Source organism: Elgaria multicarinata, chromosome 12, assembly GCF_023053635.1.
Source record: "Elgaria multicarinata webbii isolate HBS135686 ecotype San Diego chromosome 12, rElgMul1.1.pri, whole genome shotgun sequence".
Classification (NCBI taxonomy): domain Eukaryota; kingdom Metazoa; phylum Chordata; class Lepidosauria; order Squamata; family Anguidae; genus Elgaria; species Elgaria multicarinata.
In genome coordinates, this window is record NC_086182.1 from 3,608,174 (window position 1) to 3,632,418 (window position 24,245).

The window sequence follows — 24,245 nt, forward strand, 5'->3', positions numbered from 1 at the left end:
AAGAGTAGGGTACAAATGAGATAGGTTGGAATTAATTAACCAGATCCATCGAACAAAGGACTTGCTATCTACATTTATTGGACCATCTATCTAAGACCATATATCGCACACTCACTACTGCCCATTTACGGATGTGCGTGTGTCCTTTAGATGACGACGCCCACCCCCTGTGCACTTCCTGCTCCTTCTGCTTATTTTTCGTTAGCAAAATAGACCCCTTTTAATCCAACCTTTAAAAAAAACCAAAAAACGGAAGGTGCCGTGATCTCCTGTGTGCAGGAAAAGTGGCGCAATACGAACAGCTCCTGAATGGGCCATGTGGGGTCTTTGTTTACTTCCTCTTTCCCCCCTGGGAAGAATGAGGAAGTGCGGAGAAGTAAGGAAATACAATCCCCACATCCCAGTTTATGATGCTCTATATCACCTCCGATAAATTCTTCAATGCATTTGCACCCCATGTCCCCATTTCCTGTGGTGGCTCCAGGCATCGCCTCAGTAACACTTTGGGGTCTGTGGGCCAGTGACGGAGTTCTTTCCCACCCAAATGCCTGCCTTGAATCCAAACCAGTGGGCAAAGAAGCCTCGTGTACCCTTTATTTATTTATTACATTTATATACCGCCCCATAGCCAAAGCTCTCTGGGCGGTTTACAAAGGTTAAAAACAGTGAACATTAAAAACAAATATACAAAAATTTAAAACCATCAAAAGCATAAAAACAACAATATCCATTTAAAAACACTATTCTGGGGTCAGTTCTTATTTTGTCCCCAGATCCTTTCCACTTTTAGCGTAAACCAAGAGTGCCCCAGGTTGGTATGTCTTCAACGTGCCCACATTGCAAACCGTCCCTTTAAAGCAGAGGAAGACCAGTCCTGCTGGAGTGGGAATAGGGACTTGGGGATGTCTTTCCTTTAAGGCTGCACAGCAAGAGTCGTATCTAAGAGCCGCAGTGTGTGACACGGTGAAGAGGCCTTTATTGCAATGAACCCAATGATGTTTGAAAGGGGCCGGGGGGCGGTCTCTTCTGCATCCCACCGAGCGACCCTACTGGGTGCTCCCTGGCTCCTAAATTCTCTTCCTCTTTCGATCCACGCAAGCCCCTGTTCATCTCGGGGCAGCAAACATTCTATTTTGGGTGAGTGCTTGGCAGCTAAGGTGTATATTTAGCAATATAATGAGGCGCATTTAGCAGTATGTTTTATTAATGTGTTTGTATAGATAAGTTTACTTTTAATATTTTATAAAGCTGCAGATTTACATTGCATTATGTCCTTGTTCTTGCGTCGCAGTCTTTCTTTTTATCTTTAGGGGTTGTAACCTGCCCATAGCCTGTGCGAATAGTGTGGGCTTCTGAATAAAAATGAGAGCCGGAGGTTACTCCAAAAGGTTGCTTCTCGCCTTGCGTTTCAAAGGAATAGCTGCCTGGTTCAGTGCAGGGAGAGAACTCTAAAGCCCTCTACAAAATACCAGACACACAAACCTTCCCTAACCCCGTCTGTCCCTGCAGGGAAAACTCCCTGAGTGAACTGGGGTGCATTGGGTTTATTGGAACTACTTATTTTCTTGGAAAGAATTGAGGATGGGGAAACTGACCCATTGAGAATTGTTTATTTTACCCTCTGATACTGTTTGATCTCCTGGTTTTATTGGTGGGATGGGTTTTATCATCCATTCCTGTAGCTAATATTCTAGCCAAAGTTTTATCAGGCTTGTTTGCTCCAAAACATGTTCCTCTAACTATAATACATTCCCTGTAACAGCGTGTGTGTGTGTGCGTGTGCGCGCATGTGCGTGTATGTATGTATATATGTATATATACACATTTTAACTTATTCTCAGTTCTATCTAACCTTTAATTTCTTCATCCCCTGCATCATTTATGCTGTTGCTCTAAATTCTCAGTCTTTGAAATTCATTTGCCTTTCTTGATCTTTGCTCTCTTTTTTTTAACAATATGCCAACGTTTGATGAACACACCCATTATACATGCCTTAAATGCCTTCCCGGACCACAATAATATTTGTATACAATTGGTTTGGTGCCGTCGTTGGGGAGTTTGGCAGAAGGAACAGCAGAGCAGAGGTCAACTGAAAACATCTGTTATCACCTATCAGCAAGTGTGCATTTTTTATTTTCACAGTCAGACACAACTTGTTGACTGTTTGCTGCTGGGAAGAGTTGAGTGGCTGGATTTGGAGCAGAGACTCACCTGGGATGGGAACAGCTTCAGGAGGAGGCTTACAAGAATCTGCCCTGCCAGGACAATGGAGTAGACCCGGAAGGGAATCACCTCTTTGGGTTGTCACTTTGGGAGGGGGGGGTCCCAGGTGTAGGGGCGCCCCCTTCTCATTTGGGAATTGGAAGATGGACCAGGTTCTGTGTGAGAGACAGGCCTGTGACCCTGGCCTAGGCTGAGCGCCTGAGTGGGGGCAACTCTGGGGGGTGGGGTTCCCGCTGAGTGGGAGTCTGAGGAAGGAGGATAGTGGATAAGTTAAAATCTGACCATCAGGGGTTGGGATGTGCTCACCTTGATTGGCCCTAATCATTGATCTTCATTCATGTATCTTGGCCAGCTTGATTCACTTTTGTTGGCTGTCAGAACAAATGGTGAAATTTAAGTATGTATATTATTATTATTATTATTATTATTATTATTATTATTATTTGTATCCCGCCTTTTGCCCAATGCTGGGCCTCAAGGCGGCCTTACAAAGTTTAAAATATACATGGGGGGGAGGGAAACAAAAACATAAACAATTAAAAAATACACAACAGAATTATAAGACATTAACATAGATGGCGGGCTGGATTATTCTCCAAAGGCCTGCTTGAACAAAAAAGTTTTAGCCTGCTTCCGAAAGCCCATCAAGGAGGGAGCTAGCCTAGCTTCCCCGGGAAGAGAGTTCCAGAGCACCGGAGCAGCCACCGAGAAGGCCCTCTCCCATGTTCCCACCAAGCGTGCCTGTGAAGAAGGTGGGACTGAAAGAAGGGTCTCTCCAGAAGATCTCAAAGCACGGGCAGGCTCATAAGGGAGAATACGTTCTTTCAAATAACCTGGACCCGAACCATATAGAGCTTTATAGGTCATAACCAGCACTTTGAATTGTGCCCGGAAACAGACTGGAAGCCCGTGGAGCTGTTTTATACTACTTTTATGTTGCTTAGTATTGTAAATTCTCTAAGTGGTTCACATATGTATATAATAAAGTATAAAACCAATATAAGAACAAATTAATTAATTTAAAAGATTGCAACAGAAGCAGTGATAAATGGGGAAGTGTCACAGTCCATTACAATTCAGAGAAAGTCTGTGTGAACAAATATGTCTTCAGGAGGCGTTTGAAGCTCACCACTGTTTCTGCCTCTCGAGCAGCACATCCTTGTTCCAGAGGGTGGGTGCCACTACCAAAAAGGCCCACTTATGTGCTGTTACCTGGTGACACTTTGTTGGAAGATCTCAGGGGTCGGCTGGGTGTATATAGGGGAAGGTAGTCAGCTAGGTATCCTGGGCCCAAGTTATTTAAGGCTTTGTATGTTAACCATAAAACCTTGAGCATAGCTCAGTAGCTCATAGGCAGCCAGGGCAGGTCTTTTAGCACAGGTGCGATGTGAACATGGCCAGGTGCTCCACTGAGCATCCGAACTGCTGCATCCTCCACAAGCTGCGGCTTCCGAACCAGGTTGAAGGGCAGCTCCACACAGGGTGCCTTGGTCCGGTCGAATTGCAAGGCTACCAGAGAGCTTAAGACATGTTGTTTTTGTAATGTTTTTATATAAGTATTATAAACAAACAATGCTTTCCTATAATCTCTGGGTCCCATCAAGCTATTCTTAAGTTTCCAGCTAGCCCCACTATGCTTTCTTCCTTTTATGTTCGCTTCCCAATAAACTGGGGTGTTGTCAGCATAAATTGTAGTTCTGACCTATTTTTGTATCAAGGGTGACTTTTGGAAACAAAAAATGTAATCATTTCTCACATCTGCTAAAGCAACCTGAGTAAAAGCATCACCTTTTTTTTTTCTGGGGATGCAAGTTCCTTCAAATGTCATTCCTTTCTCTCTCTCTCTCTCTGCTTGAAAAATCTTTGGCCACTATGCAAAAATAGCATTTACTTCTGACTTATCTAATTCATTATTCATTACTCCATTTCGGTCTCCTGCCAAAAACATTTCTCCTTCTACCCATTTCCCCAGATCTTTGATACCTTTTATAGAATTCTTTGGCTATTTTTTTAAAAATGAGATTTGTATTTTCTTTTTACAAATCAAGCAACAAAACCAAAACGCAACATATAAATCAACATAAGTTGGCGACGTCGCCTTCCTGCTGAACACGAAACAAGTAATAGCTCACAGAATTAGGTAGTGAACCATATAAACAACCTGATGGTGTCATCCTATCCATATTTAGACAGACATGTCCTACACTTCCCAGCATGCCCCAGCCACCATACTGTTTGGGGAATGCTGGGAGTTGTAGGACTTCTTTCTGTCTAAACATGCATCAGATTGTGTCTTAATGTAGCTTTTCTGTCTACCAATCTCCTGTCTACCACTACCAATTTAAAATACTGAAGCTTATACTGGCTTGAGAGTTTCCTCCAACTGTGCAGATGTTTCATAAAGTGAAAAACAAGCAAAAAAGTTGGGACAAGGTATATTGTAGGAACAATTTAACCCCCTCATGATTGAGCCTTTTTACTGAGATAGATAGTTAGAATCTTCTTATCGCATCGGCCTGATTCTTTTCCTTGCCCTACCTGGAGAAGCCTGGCACCTTCTGCAGGCAAAGCAGGTGCTCTGTCACACCTGCCCATGGCCCCTCCCCTCATTCCTCAGTGCGAACCTCAGTGCATGATTTGCATCTAGACCAAAGTGAGGGATGTCAAGGTTTGATCTTGGGCTGAAAGGTTCTCATAGAATCACAGAATCATAGAATGGTAGAGTTGGAAGGGGCCTACAAGGCCATCGAGTCCAACGCCCTGCTCAGTGCAAGGTCCCACCTCAGAGCATCCCTGGCAGATGGCTGCCTAGCTGCCTCTTGAATGCCTCTAGGGTGGGAGAGCCCACCACCTCCCTTCTCAATGTTTTCCCTTTGTGAAACCCACACTCAGTTGGGAGCCAGTTCAGACCTCTCCCCAGGTGGTGGCCTCTCCCTCCGCTATTTGCGTGGGATGCAGATGCTTCTCATGGAGACCCAGATGCACATCTGCTCCATTTGAGTGATTCCTTCTCCTCTGAAAGGGGTCGGAGGATCACACAGACCGCACACGCATGTGTTTGGGAGGACTGGAGTTGTGCATTGCAATAGTGGAGGGGGGGATGTACCGATTCCGCCACCGTTCCGTGAGACCGGTGAGCCTGATTAAGGGTCGAAACTAGCTAGAGACCTCAGGTAATAAAGTGATTGCTTTATTGCAAAACGATCTGTTCTGGGGAATGAGGCAGCAAGCTCACAGATTTCCCATAACCCTTTTTATGTCCTTAGCATTGCAAGTGGGGAGCGAGGGGGGGCAGGCAGGAGCACTTTTCAATTAAGCACATCTCCTCAGTTCAGAAACAATACTCTTGGCTCACGAGGGGCAAAGTTGTGAGTAGAAACACTGGTCCCTGCATTCCTAGATTCAAATCAAGCTGGTCTTTGCTGGCCTGAAATCTGATGCTAAACCTTGTCAGCAAGACCTGTCAGTTTTCTGTTGTAGCAAAAAACAACAACAAAGAACCACAGCTAGCTGATAAACTAACAGCAGAGCCTGATATGACGGTGGGGGTAGCTGGCACCTGTGCCAACGGTGTATTCAAGAATGGCTTTTCTCCTTTCAGGCCATGGGATGTTTGCTGTACAAGCTCTGTTATTTCACTTTACCGTTCGGAGAGAGCCAAGTGGCCATTTGTGACGGAAACTTCACCATTCCCGACAACTCACGCTACTCCCAGGACATGCACTGCCTCATACGTGAGTATCTACGCTGGAGTGCCGGTGGCCCCTGGGTTTACATGCCATAGCACCAGGCGTTTGGGGGTGGGACCCCAGAGCAATCCTGCCTGGAATGAGAAAGGGACTTCGGGCACTTTGATAGGTTTGTTGTGGACTTGCCATTTCATCAGATGCATCACGCTCTTAGAAGTAACTGCTTGCCTAAAGCCACTTAGTCTGCATATAAATAAATCCGTTGAGGATGTGGCTTTTGCAGCAGTTTTAGTGATTTCTATTTTTCCAACATGGCTTTATTTGTGGCTTCAAGCCTGTTGGAGAAATGTAGCTGTTGAGCTTCTGGTCAGTCAGACTTACACCTTCTTTCCCCCTTCAGGTAATCTGAATGAATTCTCCCCTCAAGTCCTTTTGCCTTAGCTCCAAAGCAGGTTGTCTGAATTGGCTTGTAGGATCCAAGAAGTCATGGTGACATTGAGCAAAATTGTTCAAGGGAATTTAAATGCCCATGGAGAGGGAACTGCGGTACATGCTCTTCAGCTTGCCTTTAGCAAGTATACATGTAGATGCACATTCCAAGGACTGCTGGGAAATCCCTCCCCCTGTGCGCAGGGCAGACTTGCATGTGTAAGGGGCAACTGAACACCCACCGGTCTGGCCCAGGCTTCCCTCTATTTTTGTCCAGTCACTTCCAAATAGCTTGGAGGGTGTTGATAGGGACCCTTCCTTGGCTGCTACTGTGAGCCATCCTACCACATCGGAGACTATTTTTACTGTTGCCAGTCTCAATAGTTGGTGGTTTTGGATTACCACATGGAGGTTTCAAATGTCTAGTTAGTGTGCGAATACTTTCAATATTTAGGGGTGTACTTCATGTGTCCCTCTCCAAGGCAGAAGTGTAGAAATGTCTGACCCAGTTTGACTAGTAATTGACATGTCTTGGGCTACCAAATTTCAATTTCACAATTCAGTTTAACAATTTAATTTCACAGTTCAATTTTTCAATTCAATTTCAATTGATTTCAGTTTCACAATTTTCACATGAAACGTTATAATGACGACAGTCTACATCTGTTGGGGCTTTGAGGAGAGAACGTTGCATGGAAACTGCCTTTAATAGAAGCAAATTTATAGTTCCATGCTTAAAACTTGAGCCCTTTGGGGGCAAAAAAATAAAATACATTATATGGCTTTGCGCCCTCCATCCTCCTTAAGTGACTTCTGTTTCCCTTGTTTCCTGGACTAGTGATTCTCCTGCCCCCTTTAGTCTTTGGTAGCTGCCTATGAGCACAAAGACACATGTTTTGACCTCCATCTCTGTGTTTCTCTACTAAATGAGTCTGCCTGCATCAGCATCTAAAAGAAGGCCACATAAATCCATAATAAGGATTTGTCCTCAATGAATGGAGAATCAAAGCCAGGCTGATTACAAATAACTCATTGACTCCAGTGAATGCATTATGAAACAGTAGATGCGTTCTTCTTGGCAACACCACAGAATCACAGTTGCATTCAGCTTGGTGAGCCAGCCATTATCTCCAGCAGCTCCACTATGCTTTTAAAGCAACCTGCTAGTCTCTCCTCCGCATGGGCTGTGGCACACAGGTGTTTTAGGGTCAATTCAAAAGGTGGGATCTTCCATTTATTGGTTACTCATTTAATATTTTTCTTAATCTGCCTGTTAGGGCAAGCCCTCACGAGGTGGCTGACAGTAAAAATGTTAAAAATCAGTGGAATGGAACAGGCTTAATAAAAACAGCAACAGATTTTAAAAAAAATTTATTTTATTTATTTATTAAAACATTTGTATCCCGCCCTATATCACTGGAATCTCATGGCAGTGTACAGATATAATCAGAACAATGTAAACATAATATACACAGTTTAAAAAGTATTAAATCATTAATGAATTAAAACCAGTAGATTTTTTTTTAAAAAAAGCAATTAAAACAATTAAATTTATTTATTTTATTTTATTTATTACATTTTTATACTGCCCAATAGCCGAAGCTCTCTGGGCAGTTCACAGAAATTAAAACCACAATAAAACAACCAACAGGTTAAAAACACAAATACAAAATACAGTATAAAAATCACAACCAGGATAAAAGCATGCAGCAAAATTGATATAAGATTAAAATACAGAGTTAGAACAGTAAAATTTAAATTTAAGTTAAAATTAAGTGTTAAAATACTGAGAGAATAAAAAGGTCTTCAGCTGGCGATGAAAAGAGTACAGTGTAGGCACCAGGCGGACCTCTCTGGGGAGCTCATTCCACAACCGGGGTGCCACAGCGGAGAAAGCCCTCCTCCTAGTAGCCACCTGCCTCACTTCCTTTGGCAGGGGCTCACGGAGAAGGGCCCCTGTAGATGATCTTAAGGTCCAGGCAGGTACATATAGGAGGAGGCGTTCCTTCAAATAACCTGGCCCCAAACCGTTTAGGGCTTTAAATGTCAATACCAGCACTTTGAATCGGGCCCGGACCTGGACTGACAGCCAATGAAGTTGTAAAAGGACTGGCGTAATGTGATCTCGCCGGCCAGTCCCTGTTAGTAAACATGCTGCCCTATTTTGTACCACTTGAAGCTTCCGGACCGTTTTCAAAGGCAGCCCCACGTATAACGCATTGCAGTAATCCAAACGAGAGGTTATCAGAGCATGGATAACTGTAGCTAGGCTATCTCTGTCCAGATAAGGGCATAGTTGGTATATCAACCTAAGCTGATAAAAGGTGCTCTTTGCCACTGAGTTCACCTGTGCCTCAAATGACAGTTCTGGAACCAAGAGCACCCCAAACTACGGACCCGATCCTTTAGGGAGAGTGCAACCCCGTCCAGGACAGGGCAAACGTCACCTCGCCAGACAGATGAACCACCCACTAACAGTACCTCCGTCTTGTCTGTATTGAGTCTCAGTTTGTTAGCCCTCATCCAGTCCATTACCGTGCCCAGGCACTGGTTCAGAACAGCCACTGCCTCACCTGGGTTTGATGAAAAGGAGAAGTAGAGCTGGGTATCATCCACATATTGATGACACCTCAGTCCACATCTCCGGACAACCTCCCCCAGCAGCTTCATGTATTTATTTATTTAAGGATTTTTATGCCGCCATTCAGCCAAAAAAGGCTCTCATGGCGGCTTAAAAAAGTATTTCTTGACAGTCCCTGCCCACAGGCTTACAATCTAAAAGACATGACACAAAAGGCAAGGGGATTGGGAGGGAGGAGGAGGAGGGGAAAAAAATGTATATGTTAAATAGCCTGGGGAATTGGAACCCCATGGCTTAGGAGCCACGGCACAGGGCAATAATCCCCCAGCACCACCTTCTGGAATCGGCCATCCAAGTAGGAGCGGAACCACTGCAATGCAGTACCTCCAACTCCCAGCTCAGACAACCTATCCAGAAGGATACCATGGTCGATAGTATCGAAAGCCACTTAGAACTATGTGTGACCATGGGGAATTTAGCCCTCAAAGGCCCAGTATTGGGCAAAGGGAGGGATATAAATAAATATAATAATAATAATGGCTTTGATAAAGAGCCATGTTTTAACTTGGTGCCGAAATGAAGCCAGCGTCGGCATGAGTCGGGCCTCCAAGTGGAGGGCATTCCACAACTGGGGTGCCACAGCAGAGAAAGCCCTGTCCCGTCTCCCACCATAATGTAATATAAATAGGAGGGCAGTAATATGACCAATTTAAAGCTTGGTGGAATAAATAGCAGAGTTGGAAGGGGCCTACAAGGCCATCTAGTCCAACCCCCTGCTCAATGGGTGGATTCCTGCATTGAGCAGGGGGTTGGACTAGATGGCCTTGTAGGCCCCCTTCAACTCTGCTATTCTATGATTCTAAAAGCAAACGACTTTAGGAACTGCTTTTAAGCCTCTTCTGTGTATGAAACTTTGATTGCAGTATCTCTAGGAAGAATTGAGTTTATGGCCCTGGCTAGCCACTCCCTTTTCACCTGAGCCAATTGAGCCAGCACTGAAGGACCAGCAATGGCATCTCCACCGCAGACTCAGGCCTACACAGGCTGAGATTCAGGCAAAGGGCTCTTTATTTCCCCTCATTGGGTGGACATTAGGGGTCTCAGCTCCTCACTTCAGTGGTCCCTTTATCAAAGCCACTGCTATTGTTCACATGAGAGTGGGGAGGGAGTATAAAAGGGTCCTTTGCTTGCCCTCAGAGTGAATAGCTGAAGTACAGTTAGAATGTAAATACTAAACTGTAGTTCAGTTACCATGGGAACAATCCTTGGTGAGCCTCTGATGTCTGCCCTTCCTCTCTTTCTTCAGTGTGACCACAAGAGAGAGCATAGAAACATTTATTTCCTAGTCTACAACAGAGTTCCTTGTTTTGTCCAAACTTGACTGTGGCTAGCTTAAATATGGTTTGTTGAAACAAGCCAGGAACATAAACCACAATTTGATCCTGCCTTGTTTCAGGAAACCATAGTTTGTCCCTGCAGGACATATAACAACAAACCACAGTGAGTTTACAAATGGAAACAGATCTTCTAATCTCCTTCTTGCAACTGCACTTAGGGAGGAGAGGTGAGAAAAGAGTGTGCGAGTCCAAAGCTTGTTCCTGCCTTGTTAAACTGTGGTTTACCATTGTATCCAAGCTGGGCCAATAAGTAAGGAGAGGTGTCCATGGGTTTGGGTGGTTATGCAAGCTCCAGTGGGCTGGACTGAGTTGCCTGTCCCTGACCTAAGGACCGATATACACAACTGCTCTAAGGTGATATTAAATGAGGCTTGACGCTACCCATCTTAACATCCCATCTAATTGGTATTCTTTCTCTTAGGGTATATGTTGGAACCAGACCCAGACAAGAGGCCCGAAATTTACCAGGTCTCCCATTTTGCATTCAAACTAGCTAAGAGGGAATGTCCAGTCCAGAACGCACAGGTGAGCGAGAACTAATCCCTCTTTGTCGACAGGGTAAAAGATGGTAACAGTGGAGTTAGGTTTGGGGCTCTGCTCTCCCCTTCCTTCAGAACTTGTAGGCCTGCAAAAACCTAGGAGTAATTTACCGTATTTCTCCGATTCTATTACGCCACCGATTCTAAGACGCACCCCATTTTTAGAGATGTTTATTTGGGAAAAAAGGGCATCTTGGAATCGAAAAAATAGTTCCCTCACCGCCCAGCCAACCTCCTCCCCCCCCCCCTCCGCGCTTTCTTCTAATGGCTGTGTCCTTTTCTTTTTTCCCTCTGTGAGAGAAGAAACCGCCGTTTGCGCAGGAAGAAGGGGGGGCGTTGAAACAAAGAGTAAACAATATTTTCGGGCGGGGAGAGAGAGGAGAAGACGCGATTAAGGAGCTAAAACGCTTAACTCTCCAGTCCCGCTCTTTAATTGTCTGTGCACAAGGGGACGACGACACGCGAGTAAGTCCCATGGAAATCGATGGGACTTACGAATAAATTTGACTAACAAAAAACCAGGCGCTTACCCTCCCAGCTCCTCCTCGCTCACATGGCTCAAGGCTGCTGCAGGAGCTTCCTCTTTTCCTCTTACCGTATTGCAGCCTTCCTCAACCTGGGGGGCTCCAGATGTGTTGGACTGCATCTCCCAGAATGCCCCAGCCAGCTGGCTGGGGCATGCTGGGAGTTGTAGTCCAACACATCTGGAGCCCCCCAGGTTGAGGAAGGCTGCCGTATTGCTTCGATTCTAAGACGACATCGATTCTAAGACGCACTCCATTTTTAGAGCTGTTTATTTAGGGAAAAAAGTGCGTCTTAGAGTCGAAGAAATACGGTACTGAGAAATTGCAATCAAGCAAGGGCCACACAAACAGTGCAGAATGGAGCCAGCAGGTTCGGGACAGGGACGAAGCCATAACCCTCGAGCCTGGTACAATGGGCTTTTTCCTATGTGGGTAAAGGCTTTATTCCAAGAAGCCTTTCCTTAATATGCAACCTTGAATCTCTGTTTTTGCTTCTTTTAAATTTTGTTTTAACTGTTCTATTCTGTTTTTATTTTCATTTCATCTTGAATACCGCTCCGAAATTTTTCAATGGGGAGCAGTATATAGATATTCTAAATAACAAATAAATAAATAAATAAATAATAAAGCATGGCCTCCTTGGAACTGGCATTTTTCTTCACCAACTGTTTTGTGGAAATTGTTTTTTGAGTTACACGAGACATGATGTAGTTTCTATGCTAATATCAGAAAGGTTTTTTTTATATATCTTAACTCTCTGTCACCTGGGATTGTTACATTAAAGCAAAGCTCCAGGTATTGGGCCGGTATAGAAGTGTAATAAATAGATGGTTCTGCGCTCCTTCTCTCCTTGCGCCCTGAGTTATTATAACTCGGACTGCTAATAAATTCCGCACGCCGCTGAAGTGAAGATGATGAGAAGAGCGCGTTGGTTTTTCCTCAATTCTATTGCTCTTGCTCTTCGTAGCTTTTAATAAGACCATAAGAAGAAGCCCTGATGCTGGATCAGACCAAGCGTCCATCGTTCTGTTCACACAATGGCCAACTAGCTGCCCACAGGACATCCACAGGCAGACACGCCTGCAACAGCACACTGCTGCCCATGTTGTTCCTCAGCAACTGGAGTACATAGGCATGCTGCCTGTGATACTGGCGGTAGCGTATAGCCATCAGGACTAGTAGGCATTGATGGCCCTATCCTCCAGGAATTTGTCTAATCCACTAATAACCTTCTGTAACTTTCTCCTGTGTGTACGTGTGTATAATTATAATGAGTGCAGCATTTCCATTTGCAGAATTCTCCCATCCCTGCCAAACTTCCAGAGCCAGTGAAAGCTAGTGAAGCGGCTGCTAAGAAGAGCCAGCCAAAAGCCAGGTAAGTTTTTAATCTGTGTTAATATATAGTGGCAGAAATTCCTTCTGTAAGCACGCAGAGGGGAGGGGAGTGGTTCACCTCACCCATTTCCACTGTTATAGGATGCATCTAGAAATCACACCCTATTTTGAAGTTTCTGCATCAGTTCTTGAGATGTCCACAGAAAGAAACTATATAGAAATAGAAATGATACTTTAAGATAATCTTTATAAAGTGTAGGAGGAATTTTCTGGTGGTCTTTTTAAGAGGTACTGAACATAGGCGTAGGTTTCTGCAATATCTTGCAACAGGACTCCTTAAATTCCCCACTATAGTAGGTGTAAGGAAGATCCGGAGAAAGACATCCAGAATGACTGACTTCACTCAGACTCACAAGCACAATGAAACTGTTATAACTTTAAAACATTTAATAAAACAATTTAGGAAAGTTAAAGTCAAACAGACACACAAACCTCCATTCAGCAAAGCAAATTAAAAGAACATACTCACAAGTCTAGCAGATTCTGGAGATCAAGACAAACACAGACAATCACACCCCCAATGACAACATGACAATACCACTCATGCTGGCTCTGTGAAGGAGGTTCCTCTCCACAGAGGGGCTCCCATCACTCCCAGGCAAGAACAAACCTTGCCTGAGGGGAAGGGAAGACCTCTTTGTCTGGTGCATCCAAACGTAAATACTCTTTTCAAAGACAAAGACCTCTCTCCTAATACGTATAAATTTATTCTGAAATGGCTAAATCTGTTGGTCCATGTCATTAATTTAGATCATCCTCTCCTGAAAACCTCCTCCCCTTTCTGACATATTTGTTTATGACAACGAAAGGTCAAGTTCCCTGTTCTTGTGGTTAACCTGTGTATTCTTAGGTACACGTGGATTTTTCCAACCACAACCTCACCTGTCTTTCACCCTGGACCCTTCCCCTAGTTACAGTTAGTCCTTGTCACAAGTTCATAGGACTTATTTATTTATTTATTTATTTATTACATTTCTATATCGCCCAATAGCCGGAGCTCTCTGGGCGGTTCACAAAAATTAAAACCATTCATAATATAAAACAACAGTATAAAACCATAATATAAAATACAATAAAAAAGCTCAACCAGATAAAAACAGCAGCAATGCAAAATTACAAATTTAAAACACCATGTTAAAATGTATTTATAGATTGTTAAAATGTTGGGAGAATAAAAAGGTCTTCACCTGGCGTCTAAAAGCATATAATGTAGGTGCCAAGCGAACCTCCTTAGGGAGCTCATTCCACAGCTGGGGTGCCAATGTCTTTTGAGCAATACCAAGTTGCAAGCCCCCGTGAGTAACGTCTTTGAGCAACCGCAAATCATATTTCCAAATCATTTTCTATCAGGCCTTATCCAAACTAAACCATCTAACCCTTGATACAGTGTTTTACGTGTGTAGGCCTACTTGCCCCTTTAATATTAAAGCACTACCCTATTGCTTGTACAGCCATTTTAACCCATTCTATGCCCCCAAAAGCTTCTTTCCCTATGCTAGGCCAATAAACTTTTATAACCCCAATCTTACACTTATTTAGTAAAATTTCAAATGAAAAAATAATCTTACAAAAGGAGTACGGATACGGAAAAAGAACATTTATGAGGAAAATGGAAAAGAGCAACTAGAATATTGCAAACAAGATGGAAGAGTTGAATAAAATAGTTCATCAAATTAGATAATGAAAGAAAACACTGAAGGAGATTGTGAAATGTGAGAAGTTGTAGATACACACTACAATCAACTAAAGACTATAAAGATATGGCTAAGAGAGAGAAATGGAGAAAAGTGGTGGAGAAAAATGAAGTCATGGATAAAACTGAAAGCTCGTATAGCAGGATGTGACAAAATAAAGTGATCTTTAAGGGAATTCACCCCACCCCATAAAGGAAACCTGATGGAGGACCAAGTTTCAAAGATTTTAGAATTAGATTGAGAAGAACCAACTTACTTAGAATTGGTATTAAGATTCAATCTGTAGGTGCTACCTAAACCTACATTTTTGATCTTACAGAATTGACAGCTGGTTTGGAATTTAGTTAAGTAAACCTCTTGTATGGAGATCCACGGTAATAGGATTAAAGTACTCTAAGATTCTGCTGCAAGACTGTTAATGAGGAAAGATACCTCATGTGAAAGTTGCAAGACTTTATTAATTACCAGCTCCCTCTTAATGATTCTCAACCATAAGTCAATTACATAGACTGTGAAGAGAGTGATCCATAGCACCCTTATGTCAAAGAACAAAAGGGAGACAAAACAAAGGAAGACTTAGTAGGACAGATAAAAGAAAGATTGGATGGATCAATAAGAGAAGTGGTAGAATTGCAAGTCATAATACATTTTTAAAAATAACATTCTGAAACCATATGGCACTTCTGCGCCATACTAGAGGACGTGCCGCTGTATTAGTGGGTCTGTGACTGGAAGTGATTAAAGACATTTTAACTACAGAGAATCTTTCAGAACCCTGGATTGAAGCAAGTATCGTAGTATTAGCAGAACAAAATAGAGATCCTTTCGTAGCTATCTCATATACAACTATCCCATTATTAAATCATGAATTTTTAATATATTTTTATTTGAAGACTTTGCAGAATTCCATATGTGAAAATACAATTTAGAAATACAGCTGTCAAAAAGGAAAGCATCCACATATTCTATCTATTAAAATACATTTAATTCCTGAACTAATATACTTAGGGCGCAGTCCTATGGAGGCTTACATGTATCCAATGTGCACTCGAAGGCTTCTGTGTATCCAATGCAGAGGAGGAGGCGCCGTGCTCCTCCTGCTCTGCATTTTAGCTAGACAGCCAATTTTGCCTGTCTAGCGCAGACCCTTCAGGGACGAGGATGACTGGGGATACCTCGTAGCTCCACACCCCCAGTCTCCTCCCCTCCCCCTGGGAGGCCTCCTTTCCCCCATCTCTCCATGCACTGTTTTGTGAGCGTGGAGAGGTCGCTGGCATGGCTCTCTCTGTGCCAGCTTTGAGCGGGGTGGTGGTGGGCAGGCAGCACAGTTTCCTGTCTCACAGTTTGGAGCCCTGCCTGGGAGACCCGGTTTGTCCTCCAGATCTTCCTGTCCTTGCAGTTCTCCTCTGGACCCTTTCCTGGGTTATCAAACCCCTTCTTGAGCAGCAGAGAGCTTAGCATGGATCCCAGTCCTCAGCTTTATGCTCGTGCTTCGGCTGTCGCCTCCTCCCCTGTGCTGTATGGCTTCTCTCGCTAGCTCGATCCTGCTCCTTCTCTTAGCCATTGTACAGTCTTTATTGGGGATGAGGGTTGCTGAAAGGGGGAGATTGCCGAAGTGCCAGTTGAAAGATGTTCCTTGAAGCTATAATCATAGAACTGGAAAGGGACCAAAGCAATTTACAGCAGAGTGCCCGAAGCTGGACAAGAGTTCTTTTTATGACACCAGGGTAAACAATTGCACTCGAGGCTGCCAGCTGTTGCCAGGCAAGCTCATTATGCCTTTGTCTGCTCTTCTGTAAGTCTATTAAAAGTGCAGATTTAAATAGTATATTGTCTCCAGTGTTTGAATGCATTAAGTGGTCTTAATGTGTGCCAGCTGTCCGTTATTGGATGCGGTGAAAGGGAACCAGGCGAGAGAAGAGGCTCGGTTTAATGTCAGGCGGACCTCTGCTTTCAAAGTTCTGCCTTCAGAGCGTCCAGTGGTGGGATTGTTTTGCTCGTTGCTCAGCGCCTTCCACCTTGATGGTGGCTTCTCAGTGGCATCGTGGCCGTCGTGTCGATGCTGAGTGGACGGAGTAGTGCAGCAGCTTGCTGACTTGCCAGGTGTGGCTCTTAGCTCTGCTCCTGCCCCCACTTGGGATAAATCCAATGTTAGTCCTACATAGAGTAGGCCCATTGAATTGAATGGGACTTGAATTACTTGAGTGGATCTACTCTACAGAGGAAGCTGCCTCACATGGAGTCGGACCGTTGTTCCATCTAGCCCAGTGTGGTCAACACGGACAGGCAGCCGTGGCTCTCCAGGGCTTTAGGCTGGACCCTCTCCCAGCCTTTCCTGGGGATGCCAGGGATTGAGCTGGGGACCTTCAGCTTGCAAGGCAGGAGCTCGACCAATGAGATAGGGCCCCTCCCCATCCTCCTCTATGTAGGACTAGCATGGCAGAAGACCCCATGTCTGCTGCCATGCTGCTGCACTGGACCGGAATGACGCCCCCTCCCTCTCTCTGTACCTATCTTCCTTCCTCTCACTCACTTGCTCCTTTAGCATAGTATATCCTGAGCCAAACTGGCTCCATCTTTTATAGGCCTCTGCTGTCACTTGGCTCTTCCCTTACTCTAGTCCTAGCCAGTGTCGCTTGGTGGCTATAAGGGACAGAACTGACATACCTGGGATTCCGCATTTAAAGGTCTCGGACCGCAAACCTCTGACTCTTCAGCTGGAACTAATTATGCAAATCAGGGGGAAATATGCAGAGTCTTGCTTACAATTGAATGCTGTGTGTAATTTGTGCAGAACTTGGGATCTTGCGGTTGGTCATCTCTTTTTGTGTGTGTTATTTTTTTCCCCAGAGGGGAAGAAAGGTTGGCAATTTTCAGGGACGTTTGCCAACTGCAGGCACGTGGGGTGGGGTCTAAGTACTTGGGGTCATGGAGAGAGGCTGGTAGTTACGGTGCAAAGACATAAACTGTCTCTGCAGAGGCCACGAGTGAGTGAGGAAGCAGCAGCCAGGCACCTCTCCATCATGCCTGGGTCCAGCTCCAGCTGAGAGCCCCCTCCCTCCTGCTACCAACTGTCTCTGCAGAGGCCACCAGTGAGGGAGGAAGCAGCAGCCAGGCACCTTTCCATCATGCCTGGGTCCAGTTCCAGCTGAGAGCCCCCTCCCTCCTGCTACCAACTGACACTGCAGAGGCCACCAGTGAGGGAGGAAGCAGCAGCCAGGCACCTCTCCATTGTGCCTGGGTCCAGCTCCAGCTGAGAGCCCCCTCCCTTCTGCTGCGAACTGTCAACTAACTGCTGAACTTTACAACTAAGGTTGTAGTGCCTGAATTTGCTTTCCTTTTCCCCCTCCTCCTCCTCCCTCCCAATCCCCTTTCCTTTTGTGTCATGTCTTTTAGATTGTAAGCCTGTGGGCAGGGGCTGTCAAGAAATACTTTTGTAAGCTGCCGTGAGAGCCTTTTTTGGCTGAATGGCGGCATAAAAATGCTTAAATAAATAAAAATAAAGCTTGCCCATGACCCTAAAACCTCTAATTTGTGTGTTTTCTTCTTCACCCAGGCTGACGGATCCTATTCCTACAACGGAAACATCCATCACCCCACGCCAAAGACCCAAAGCTGGGCAGACACAGCCTAATCCGGGAATCCTGCCCATTCAGCCTGCCTTGACTCCCAGAAAGAGGCCCACAGTCCAAGCTGTAGTCCAGGCCCAAGGTGAGAGCAAGGGCAGCCCTGTTCTCATTCATTCCAGGGGCCTACTTGCAAGCTGCACTAGCATTTCCTGACAGCTGATTCACATGTAGGAATTGCACATCAAAATGGTGTCCATGTGGAGTGAGAGCTTCGTCAGGGAACGCCACCGAGTGTGCTCCACCTCAGGATCTCCTAATCCAAGGGATCTTCTTGGGGTGGCTTCCTGAAGATGGCTTCATGTTGACTTGAGGTTGAAGTTATTCCACAATGGCTGAAAACGTTTTGAGTGCCTGTGCAGGAATTTGGAACGAAGAGCTATTTGGTGCAGGGGGTCGTGGGGAGAGGCTGTGTATACCCTAAGCTAAAAAAGAAGATTCAAATACCTGCCCGGTCAATCCACATCGTGCTCCAAGAGGAGCTTGCCTCCATTGCATAGATGTTCATGCTCTTTACCCTAGTTTAACTGGTCAACGGGAGAGGCGAGCCGTGCGAGGCAGTGAAGGCCCCACACATACGGCAAACTGGAATTTGTGTTGAGCCCCCACTCTGGCTTCTGCAGTCTAACCAGGCTTTCAGGCATATCTTTCGAACCCATAAGGACTAGAAACTTGTATAAAATGGAACAAGGTGAATTCTGCACCTCATCCTACATTGGGCAGCTTTTCTGTGTTATCCTTGCATGAAGAGAGCCCTGGTTGTCAAAGGCTAGGCTTCATTGCAGCTCATGGCATCTCCTCATGCAACAGGGGCAGAGCAGTTGCTGCTGCTAAAGTGTCTGTTCTCATAACGTCACTCGTTCTTTTTGGAAGATCAGCCACTCAGGGCTTCGGCTGGGGACCCAGTTTCAGAGCTCTCAGCCTTCCCCCATCAGGGAAGTCTTGAGCACAGCAGTGCTGCCCGGCCGAAGCATCAGGTAGAAGATCCACCTGGGGCCTCGGCCCTGTGCCTCCTCTCACCTGGCGCCTCAGCCAGGCCAACTTCATTGGCCCTGTGCCTCCTCTCATTGGGGAGCCATTTGGTGGCTCCATTGTGTGTCCAGGTGTGTGTCAGCTGGGGTGGCTTTGCCAGCTCTGCGCCATCTCCCATTCTAGCCAGGGATGCCTGGAGGGAGATGTCAACATTTGACTATTTATTTATTTAAAACATTTCTTAGCCAGCTTTCAGGGCAGAAGCCCTCCCAAGGCGGCTTACAACCCTACATAAAACAGTCAGGGCAGGAGAGAAAACTGGATAAAAAAATCTCTCTCTAGGCGCCTTCTGCAACAGGCCGTATGATAAACAATGGCAGATATTCTCCACTTCTCCCTACCCACAAACACAGATGTTGTGCCCATTGAACTTTTAAGTACTGAGCTCAAGCATATGTGGACAGGGTTTGCATGATCAAACAACCCATGATTAACAATCCATGGGCTGTTTGCGAGCAGTCAGGAGCAAGTGAGGGTGCTGCCTCCCAACCGCTGACCTACTTCCACTTTGCAAAATAATCCAAGAATGCCCCTTCTTGGGTTGTTTGCCAGAACTCTGGGTTGTTTAAGTGTCCAAACTGGGCAATTGTGTGTGTATGTAATTTATATGCTGCATTTTTTTACTCCAAAAGGAATCTTGCAGCAGCTAATAAAACATCAAATCATATTTAAGGTATTAAACAAACTAATTCAGCAGCAGCATGCCAGATAATAACGCAAAGCAGTATGACCATCAAAAATAAAGAAAATGATCAGATAAGAAAAAACAGGGCTGTTTCCATTAGTCACCAAAATGTACATAGTGAGAACCCTGTCAGACATTTTGGGGCAGTGAATTCTGGGCGGCCATTACACTGGGAAGGCCTGCAACCTCTGGCATCTAACTCCAGAGTTTTCCCTTTTATGTGCATCATATCTTCAGTTTAGAGGCCTGTATTATATAGTTGTTGTTGTTGTTGTTGTTGTTATTATTATTTATTTATTTATATAGCACCATCAATGTACATGGTGCTGTACAGAGTAAAACAGTAAATAGCAAGACCCTGCCGCATAGGCTTACATTCTAATAAAATCATAGTAAAACAATAAAGAGGGGAAGAGAATGCAAACAGGCACTGGGTAGGGTAAAACTAACAGTATAAAGTCAGAACAGAAAAAAAGTTCACACACTTTAACAGTTTTTAGATAAAAGTTCTGATCTCAGAGGGCATTTCTGTTTCCTAAAAAGTACTGTGAGTAGATGGCCCTTGCTGACCTAACTGCTAACTCTCCTTCTTCATTGTGGTTTAATTAGATGTTTTATCATTGTTTGAAGATCTACTTGTATGAATTAGGTTGCAAACTTATTATAAACCAACACAATTGCTTTGCCTGCCCTCCTCTTTTTCCATTTGCCATCCACTTCCTCCTCTCGCCCTTCTTTTATTCCTTTCTCTTGTCGAATCCTGATCCATGTTTTTAAAGTATGTGTTGCTCTTAACTATGTTAGAAAATTCAAAAACGGAAGGATAAATCAACAGCCCAATGGGAGAAAGATGCGCCCCGCCCGGCCTCCGTTTTACGCTCTGCCCTCTCTGCTCCGCAGTTGTGGCTCCGGCACCTTTGGCTGGCGGCCAGCCTTCCCTCCCTGCGAGCCACCCGCCGGCGAAAGGCCTGCCTCAGCCGGCTCCACCTCTCCCGACAGCGCAGCCCAAGCAACCGGCCCCTGTGCAGCCGGCTGCCGCCGCCTCTCAGCCCCAGGTCCCTTCGCCTCAGCCTCAGAGCACCCCGCAGCATCAGCTATTCCTCAAGCAGCCGCAGCCGCCCCCAGCTGCGTTTTATCAGCCGCCGCCGCCGCCCCTGCAAGTTCAACAGGTGAGGGGAAGAACGCAGGCAGGAGTGTGTGTGAGAGAAGGAGAGAGTGAGAGGGAACGCGTGAGACCAGGAGCGGGCAGTCACCGAAAGTTTGAGCAAAGGACAACAAAGCCCGCCCAGCCCAGCTCTGCAAATTCCCAAGAGCCTTCCCTTGTGTCCAGAACCGGGGAGATGCCAACGGGGAAGCCACGTGGGTGGGGATCTGGGGGATTAGCTTTTGACTGTTCTGGAATTCCTTGGAGCCTCTGGCTCCTGGCCGTCAGCTACATGATTTCTGAAGTGTGGAACCCTTAAGCTTTTGCCATGGGATTTCCCGCAATTAAGAAGTCCCACTGATTTGGGTGTCCCACATCAATTTCCCGGAATGTGTGATAGCCCGAGGGACTGGGAAACTTACATCTTTCGTCACAGGCCCACTGAAATCAGTGGGTCTTCCGTCATGGCTCATGACTAATTGAAGCTCTGTTGACTTCAACAGGTCTGCTCTAAGCATGACTAAACCTGGACTCGGGCCGTTCTGTTTTGCAGCCTCTGTAGCTTAGGGGCCCATTGGGATCACTAATGGGCAAAGGGAAGGCGGGTTGCGGGAGAGGAACTTGCTCAGTTTTTGACGTGCCAAAATACAGCAGACTGCAGCCGATCTTAAGGAAGGGCTTTGAATATTTGTTCTTGGTATTGTAGCTCCAAGCGATGCCGCAGGCACCCCAGCCACCGGTGAAGCAACAGTTCCCAGTGGTCCAGCCGGGCGTGGTAGCACCCACGGTGCAACAGCAGCCGGTGCAGAACTACATACAGCAACAGCTGCTGGCGCAACAGGCCAGCGCCATCCAGCAAAAAGCAGCTGCTGGGCAGCAGAAGCAGCCAACTCCAATACCACCACAACCCCAGGTTGCACCACAGGCGGTGGTCCAGCCCGCCCCTACGCAGGATCACCCGGTAAGGCTCACCAACTGTTGGGAAGCAGCCCTTGGGGCGGCGTCTGCCTTTGATTTGAAACGCCTGGCATGTTTGATCACCGCTCGACTTTTAGGACCTTGGTCTGGAAGCAGCTTTCACTTAGCAATTGCCAGGACAGGAGAGTCTGAGGGTGCAGGTGAGACGAGGGGGTGTCTCCTGGGTCCAGCTTTAGACTAGTCTTTCTGCAGAAGCCTGGCAGGACCTCAAGAGCTCCTTTAAGCAGGCCTAAGGACTTTGGGGGGTTTACTTGATGGCAGCCCTCCTGGCTCTGTTGCCAGCTGTGCTCGAAGCCTCCCTGTAGTTTTAAAAGCGGTTTGCCACGTGGCCTTGGTGGTGGTGGGGAGGGGGTTGCTGTTTGGAGTAAATGTGCCTAAAGCCACCCGGGGCGTCATGGTTCTTTGGATCCTGGTCTCTGCCCCCCATTCTCCAGAGCTGGATAGAGCCCAGCTTCTGGAACATTAGCTGGCAAACAAGTTGGAGGAGAATTTGCAGGTAAACTCCGTTTCTTTTTTTGAAACAGACTCTCCACCAAGAAACAAAACAAAAGATCGAAGTCTCCATGTAATGACTATAATGTATACATTCATCTCAAACAAGTGCTCTTTACTTAATGAGAAGCAGGGTTTTCCCTGCACAAGTGGAGCAGCTGCCTGCAGTATAAAAGGGATGGAAATTTGCCAGGGATCCCCATTACCATCGCCGCAGATCCTCGCGAATAAAATTTCACATCCGTCTTCCCCCCCCGCAACTCCCGTCCTGATCTGCGCACACACACACACACACACTCTTCATTACTATTCAGATGTTATCATTCCCCTTTGTTTCTTTTCATACTGAAAGGCAGCGTTGTCTTTGGCTTTCGTGCGTTCTTTAAATGAAAAGGGAGCACGGTATGTGAAGAAATTAAATCGATTCCAGCTGAGCCTATACTTATACCCAGCTATCTTTGCTGCACACTTTTTTTCTGCAATGCCAAAAGCTTTGTGGATCTGCAGCCATCTGGTTTCAAGAGCAGATCTGGAGAGAGGACTCTAGCAGGAGGACTGAATAAGAGAGGACACCTCCCGCCATCAGCTTACTCATAAGAACATCAGAAGCGCCCTGATGCTGGATCAGACCATGGGTCCATCTAGTCCAGCACTCTGTTCACACAGGGGCCAACCAGCCATTGGCCAGGGACCAACAAGGCAGGACATGGGGCAACAGCACCCTCCCACCCATGTTCTCCAGCAACTGGTGCTCACAGGCTTATTGCCTCAAATACTGGAGATAGCACACAACCATCAGGGCTAGTAGCCATGGATAGCCTTTGCCTCCAGGAATTGATCCAACCCCTTTTTAAAGCCATCCAAACTGGTGGCCATCACTACATCTTGTGGTAGCGAGTTTTGTAATTTAACTCTGCGCTGTGTGAAGAAATACTTACTCTTATTTGTCCTGGATCTCCAACCAATCAGCTTCATTGGATGACCACATTGGGTTCTAGTATTTTGAGAGAGGAAGAAAAATGTCTCCCTCTCCACGTTCTCCACACCATGCATCATTTTGTACACCTCTGTCACGTCTCTTCTTAGCCTCCTTTCTGCCAAGCTGAACAATCCCAGTTGTTGTAAACTTCCGTCATAGGACAGATGGTCCAGCTCCTTGAGCATTTTAGTTGCCCCTTTCTGCGCTTTTTCCAGCTCTATAATATCATTTTTAGGTGCAGTGACCAGAACCGTACACAGTATTCTAAGTGTGGTGACACCATAGATTTGTATAAAGGCAGTATAATACTGGCAGTTTTATTCTCAATCCCTTTTCTTATAATGCCTAACATGGAGTTTGCCTTCTTTACAGCAGCCGCACACTGGGTGGACATTTTCATGGAGCTGCCCACCACAATCCCAAGATCTCTTTCTTGTTCGGTCACTGCCAGCTCTGATCCTATTAGGTTATACTTGAAGTTGGGTTTTTTTGCCCCAACGTGCATCACCTTACACTTGCTTACATTGAACCGCATCTACCATTTGGACACCCATTCTCCCAGCTTGGAGAGATCCCTTTGGAGCTCTTCACAATCCCTTTGTGTTTTAACAACCTTCAATAATTTGGTGTCGTTGACAAACTTGGCCACTTCACTGCTCACTCCTAATTCCAGATCATTTATGAAAAGGTTGAAAAGAACTAGTCCCAATACCGATCCCTGTGGGACCCCACTATTTACTTCCCTCCATCAGGAGAATTGACCATTTATTCCCACTCTCTATTTTCTGTTCTCTAACCAGTTCTGATCCATAAGAGGCTCTCTCCTCTTATTCCATGA

The 24,245-nt window shown here is 45.6% G+C and overlaps 1 protein-coding gene across 4 annotated transcripts in view; it reads left to right on the forward strand.

Moving 5' to 3' along the window:
• The window catches only part of AAK1 (AP2 associated kinase 1), a 134,737-nt gene that overhangs the window by 61,684 nt on the left and 48,808 nt on the right, over positions 1-24,245 (forward strand). For all 4 annotated transcript variants that reach the window (XM_063139366.1, XM_063139368.1, XM_063139367.1 and 1 more), the window contains exons 7-12: positions 5,825-5,957; positions 10,741-10,844; positions 12,678-12,757; positions 18,028-18,182; positions 20,715-20,983; positions 21,665-21,919. In XM_063139366.1, the coding sequence (XP_062995436.1) occupies positions 5,825-5,957; positions 10,741-10,844; positions 12,678-12,757; positions 18,028-18,182; positions 20,715-20,983; positions 21,665-21,919 (996 nt within the window). The remainder of the gene's footprint in view (positions 1-5,824; positions 5,958-10,740; positions 10,845-12,677; positions 12,758-18,027; positions 18,183-20,714; positions 20,984-21,664; positions 21,920-24,245) is intronic.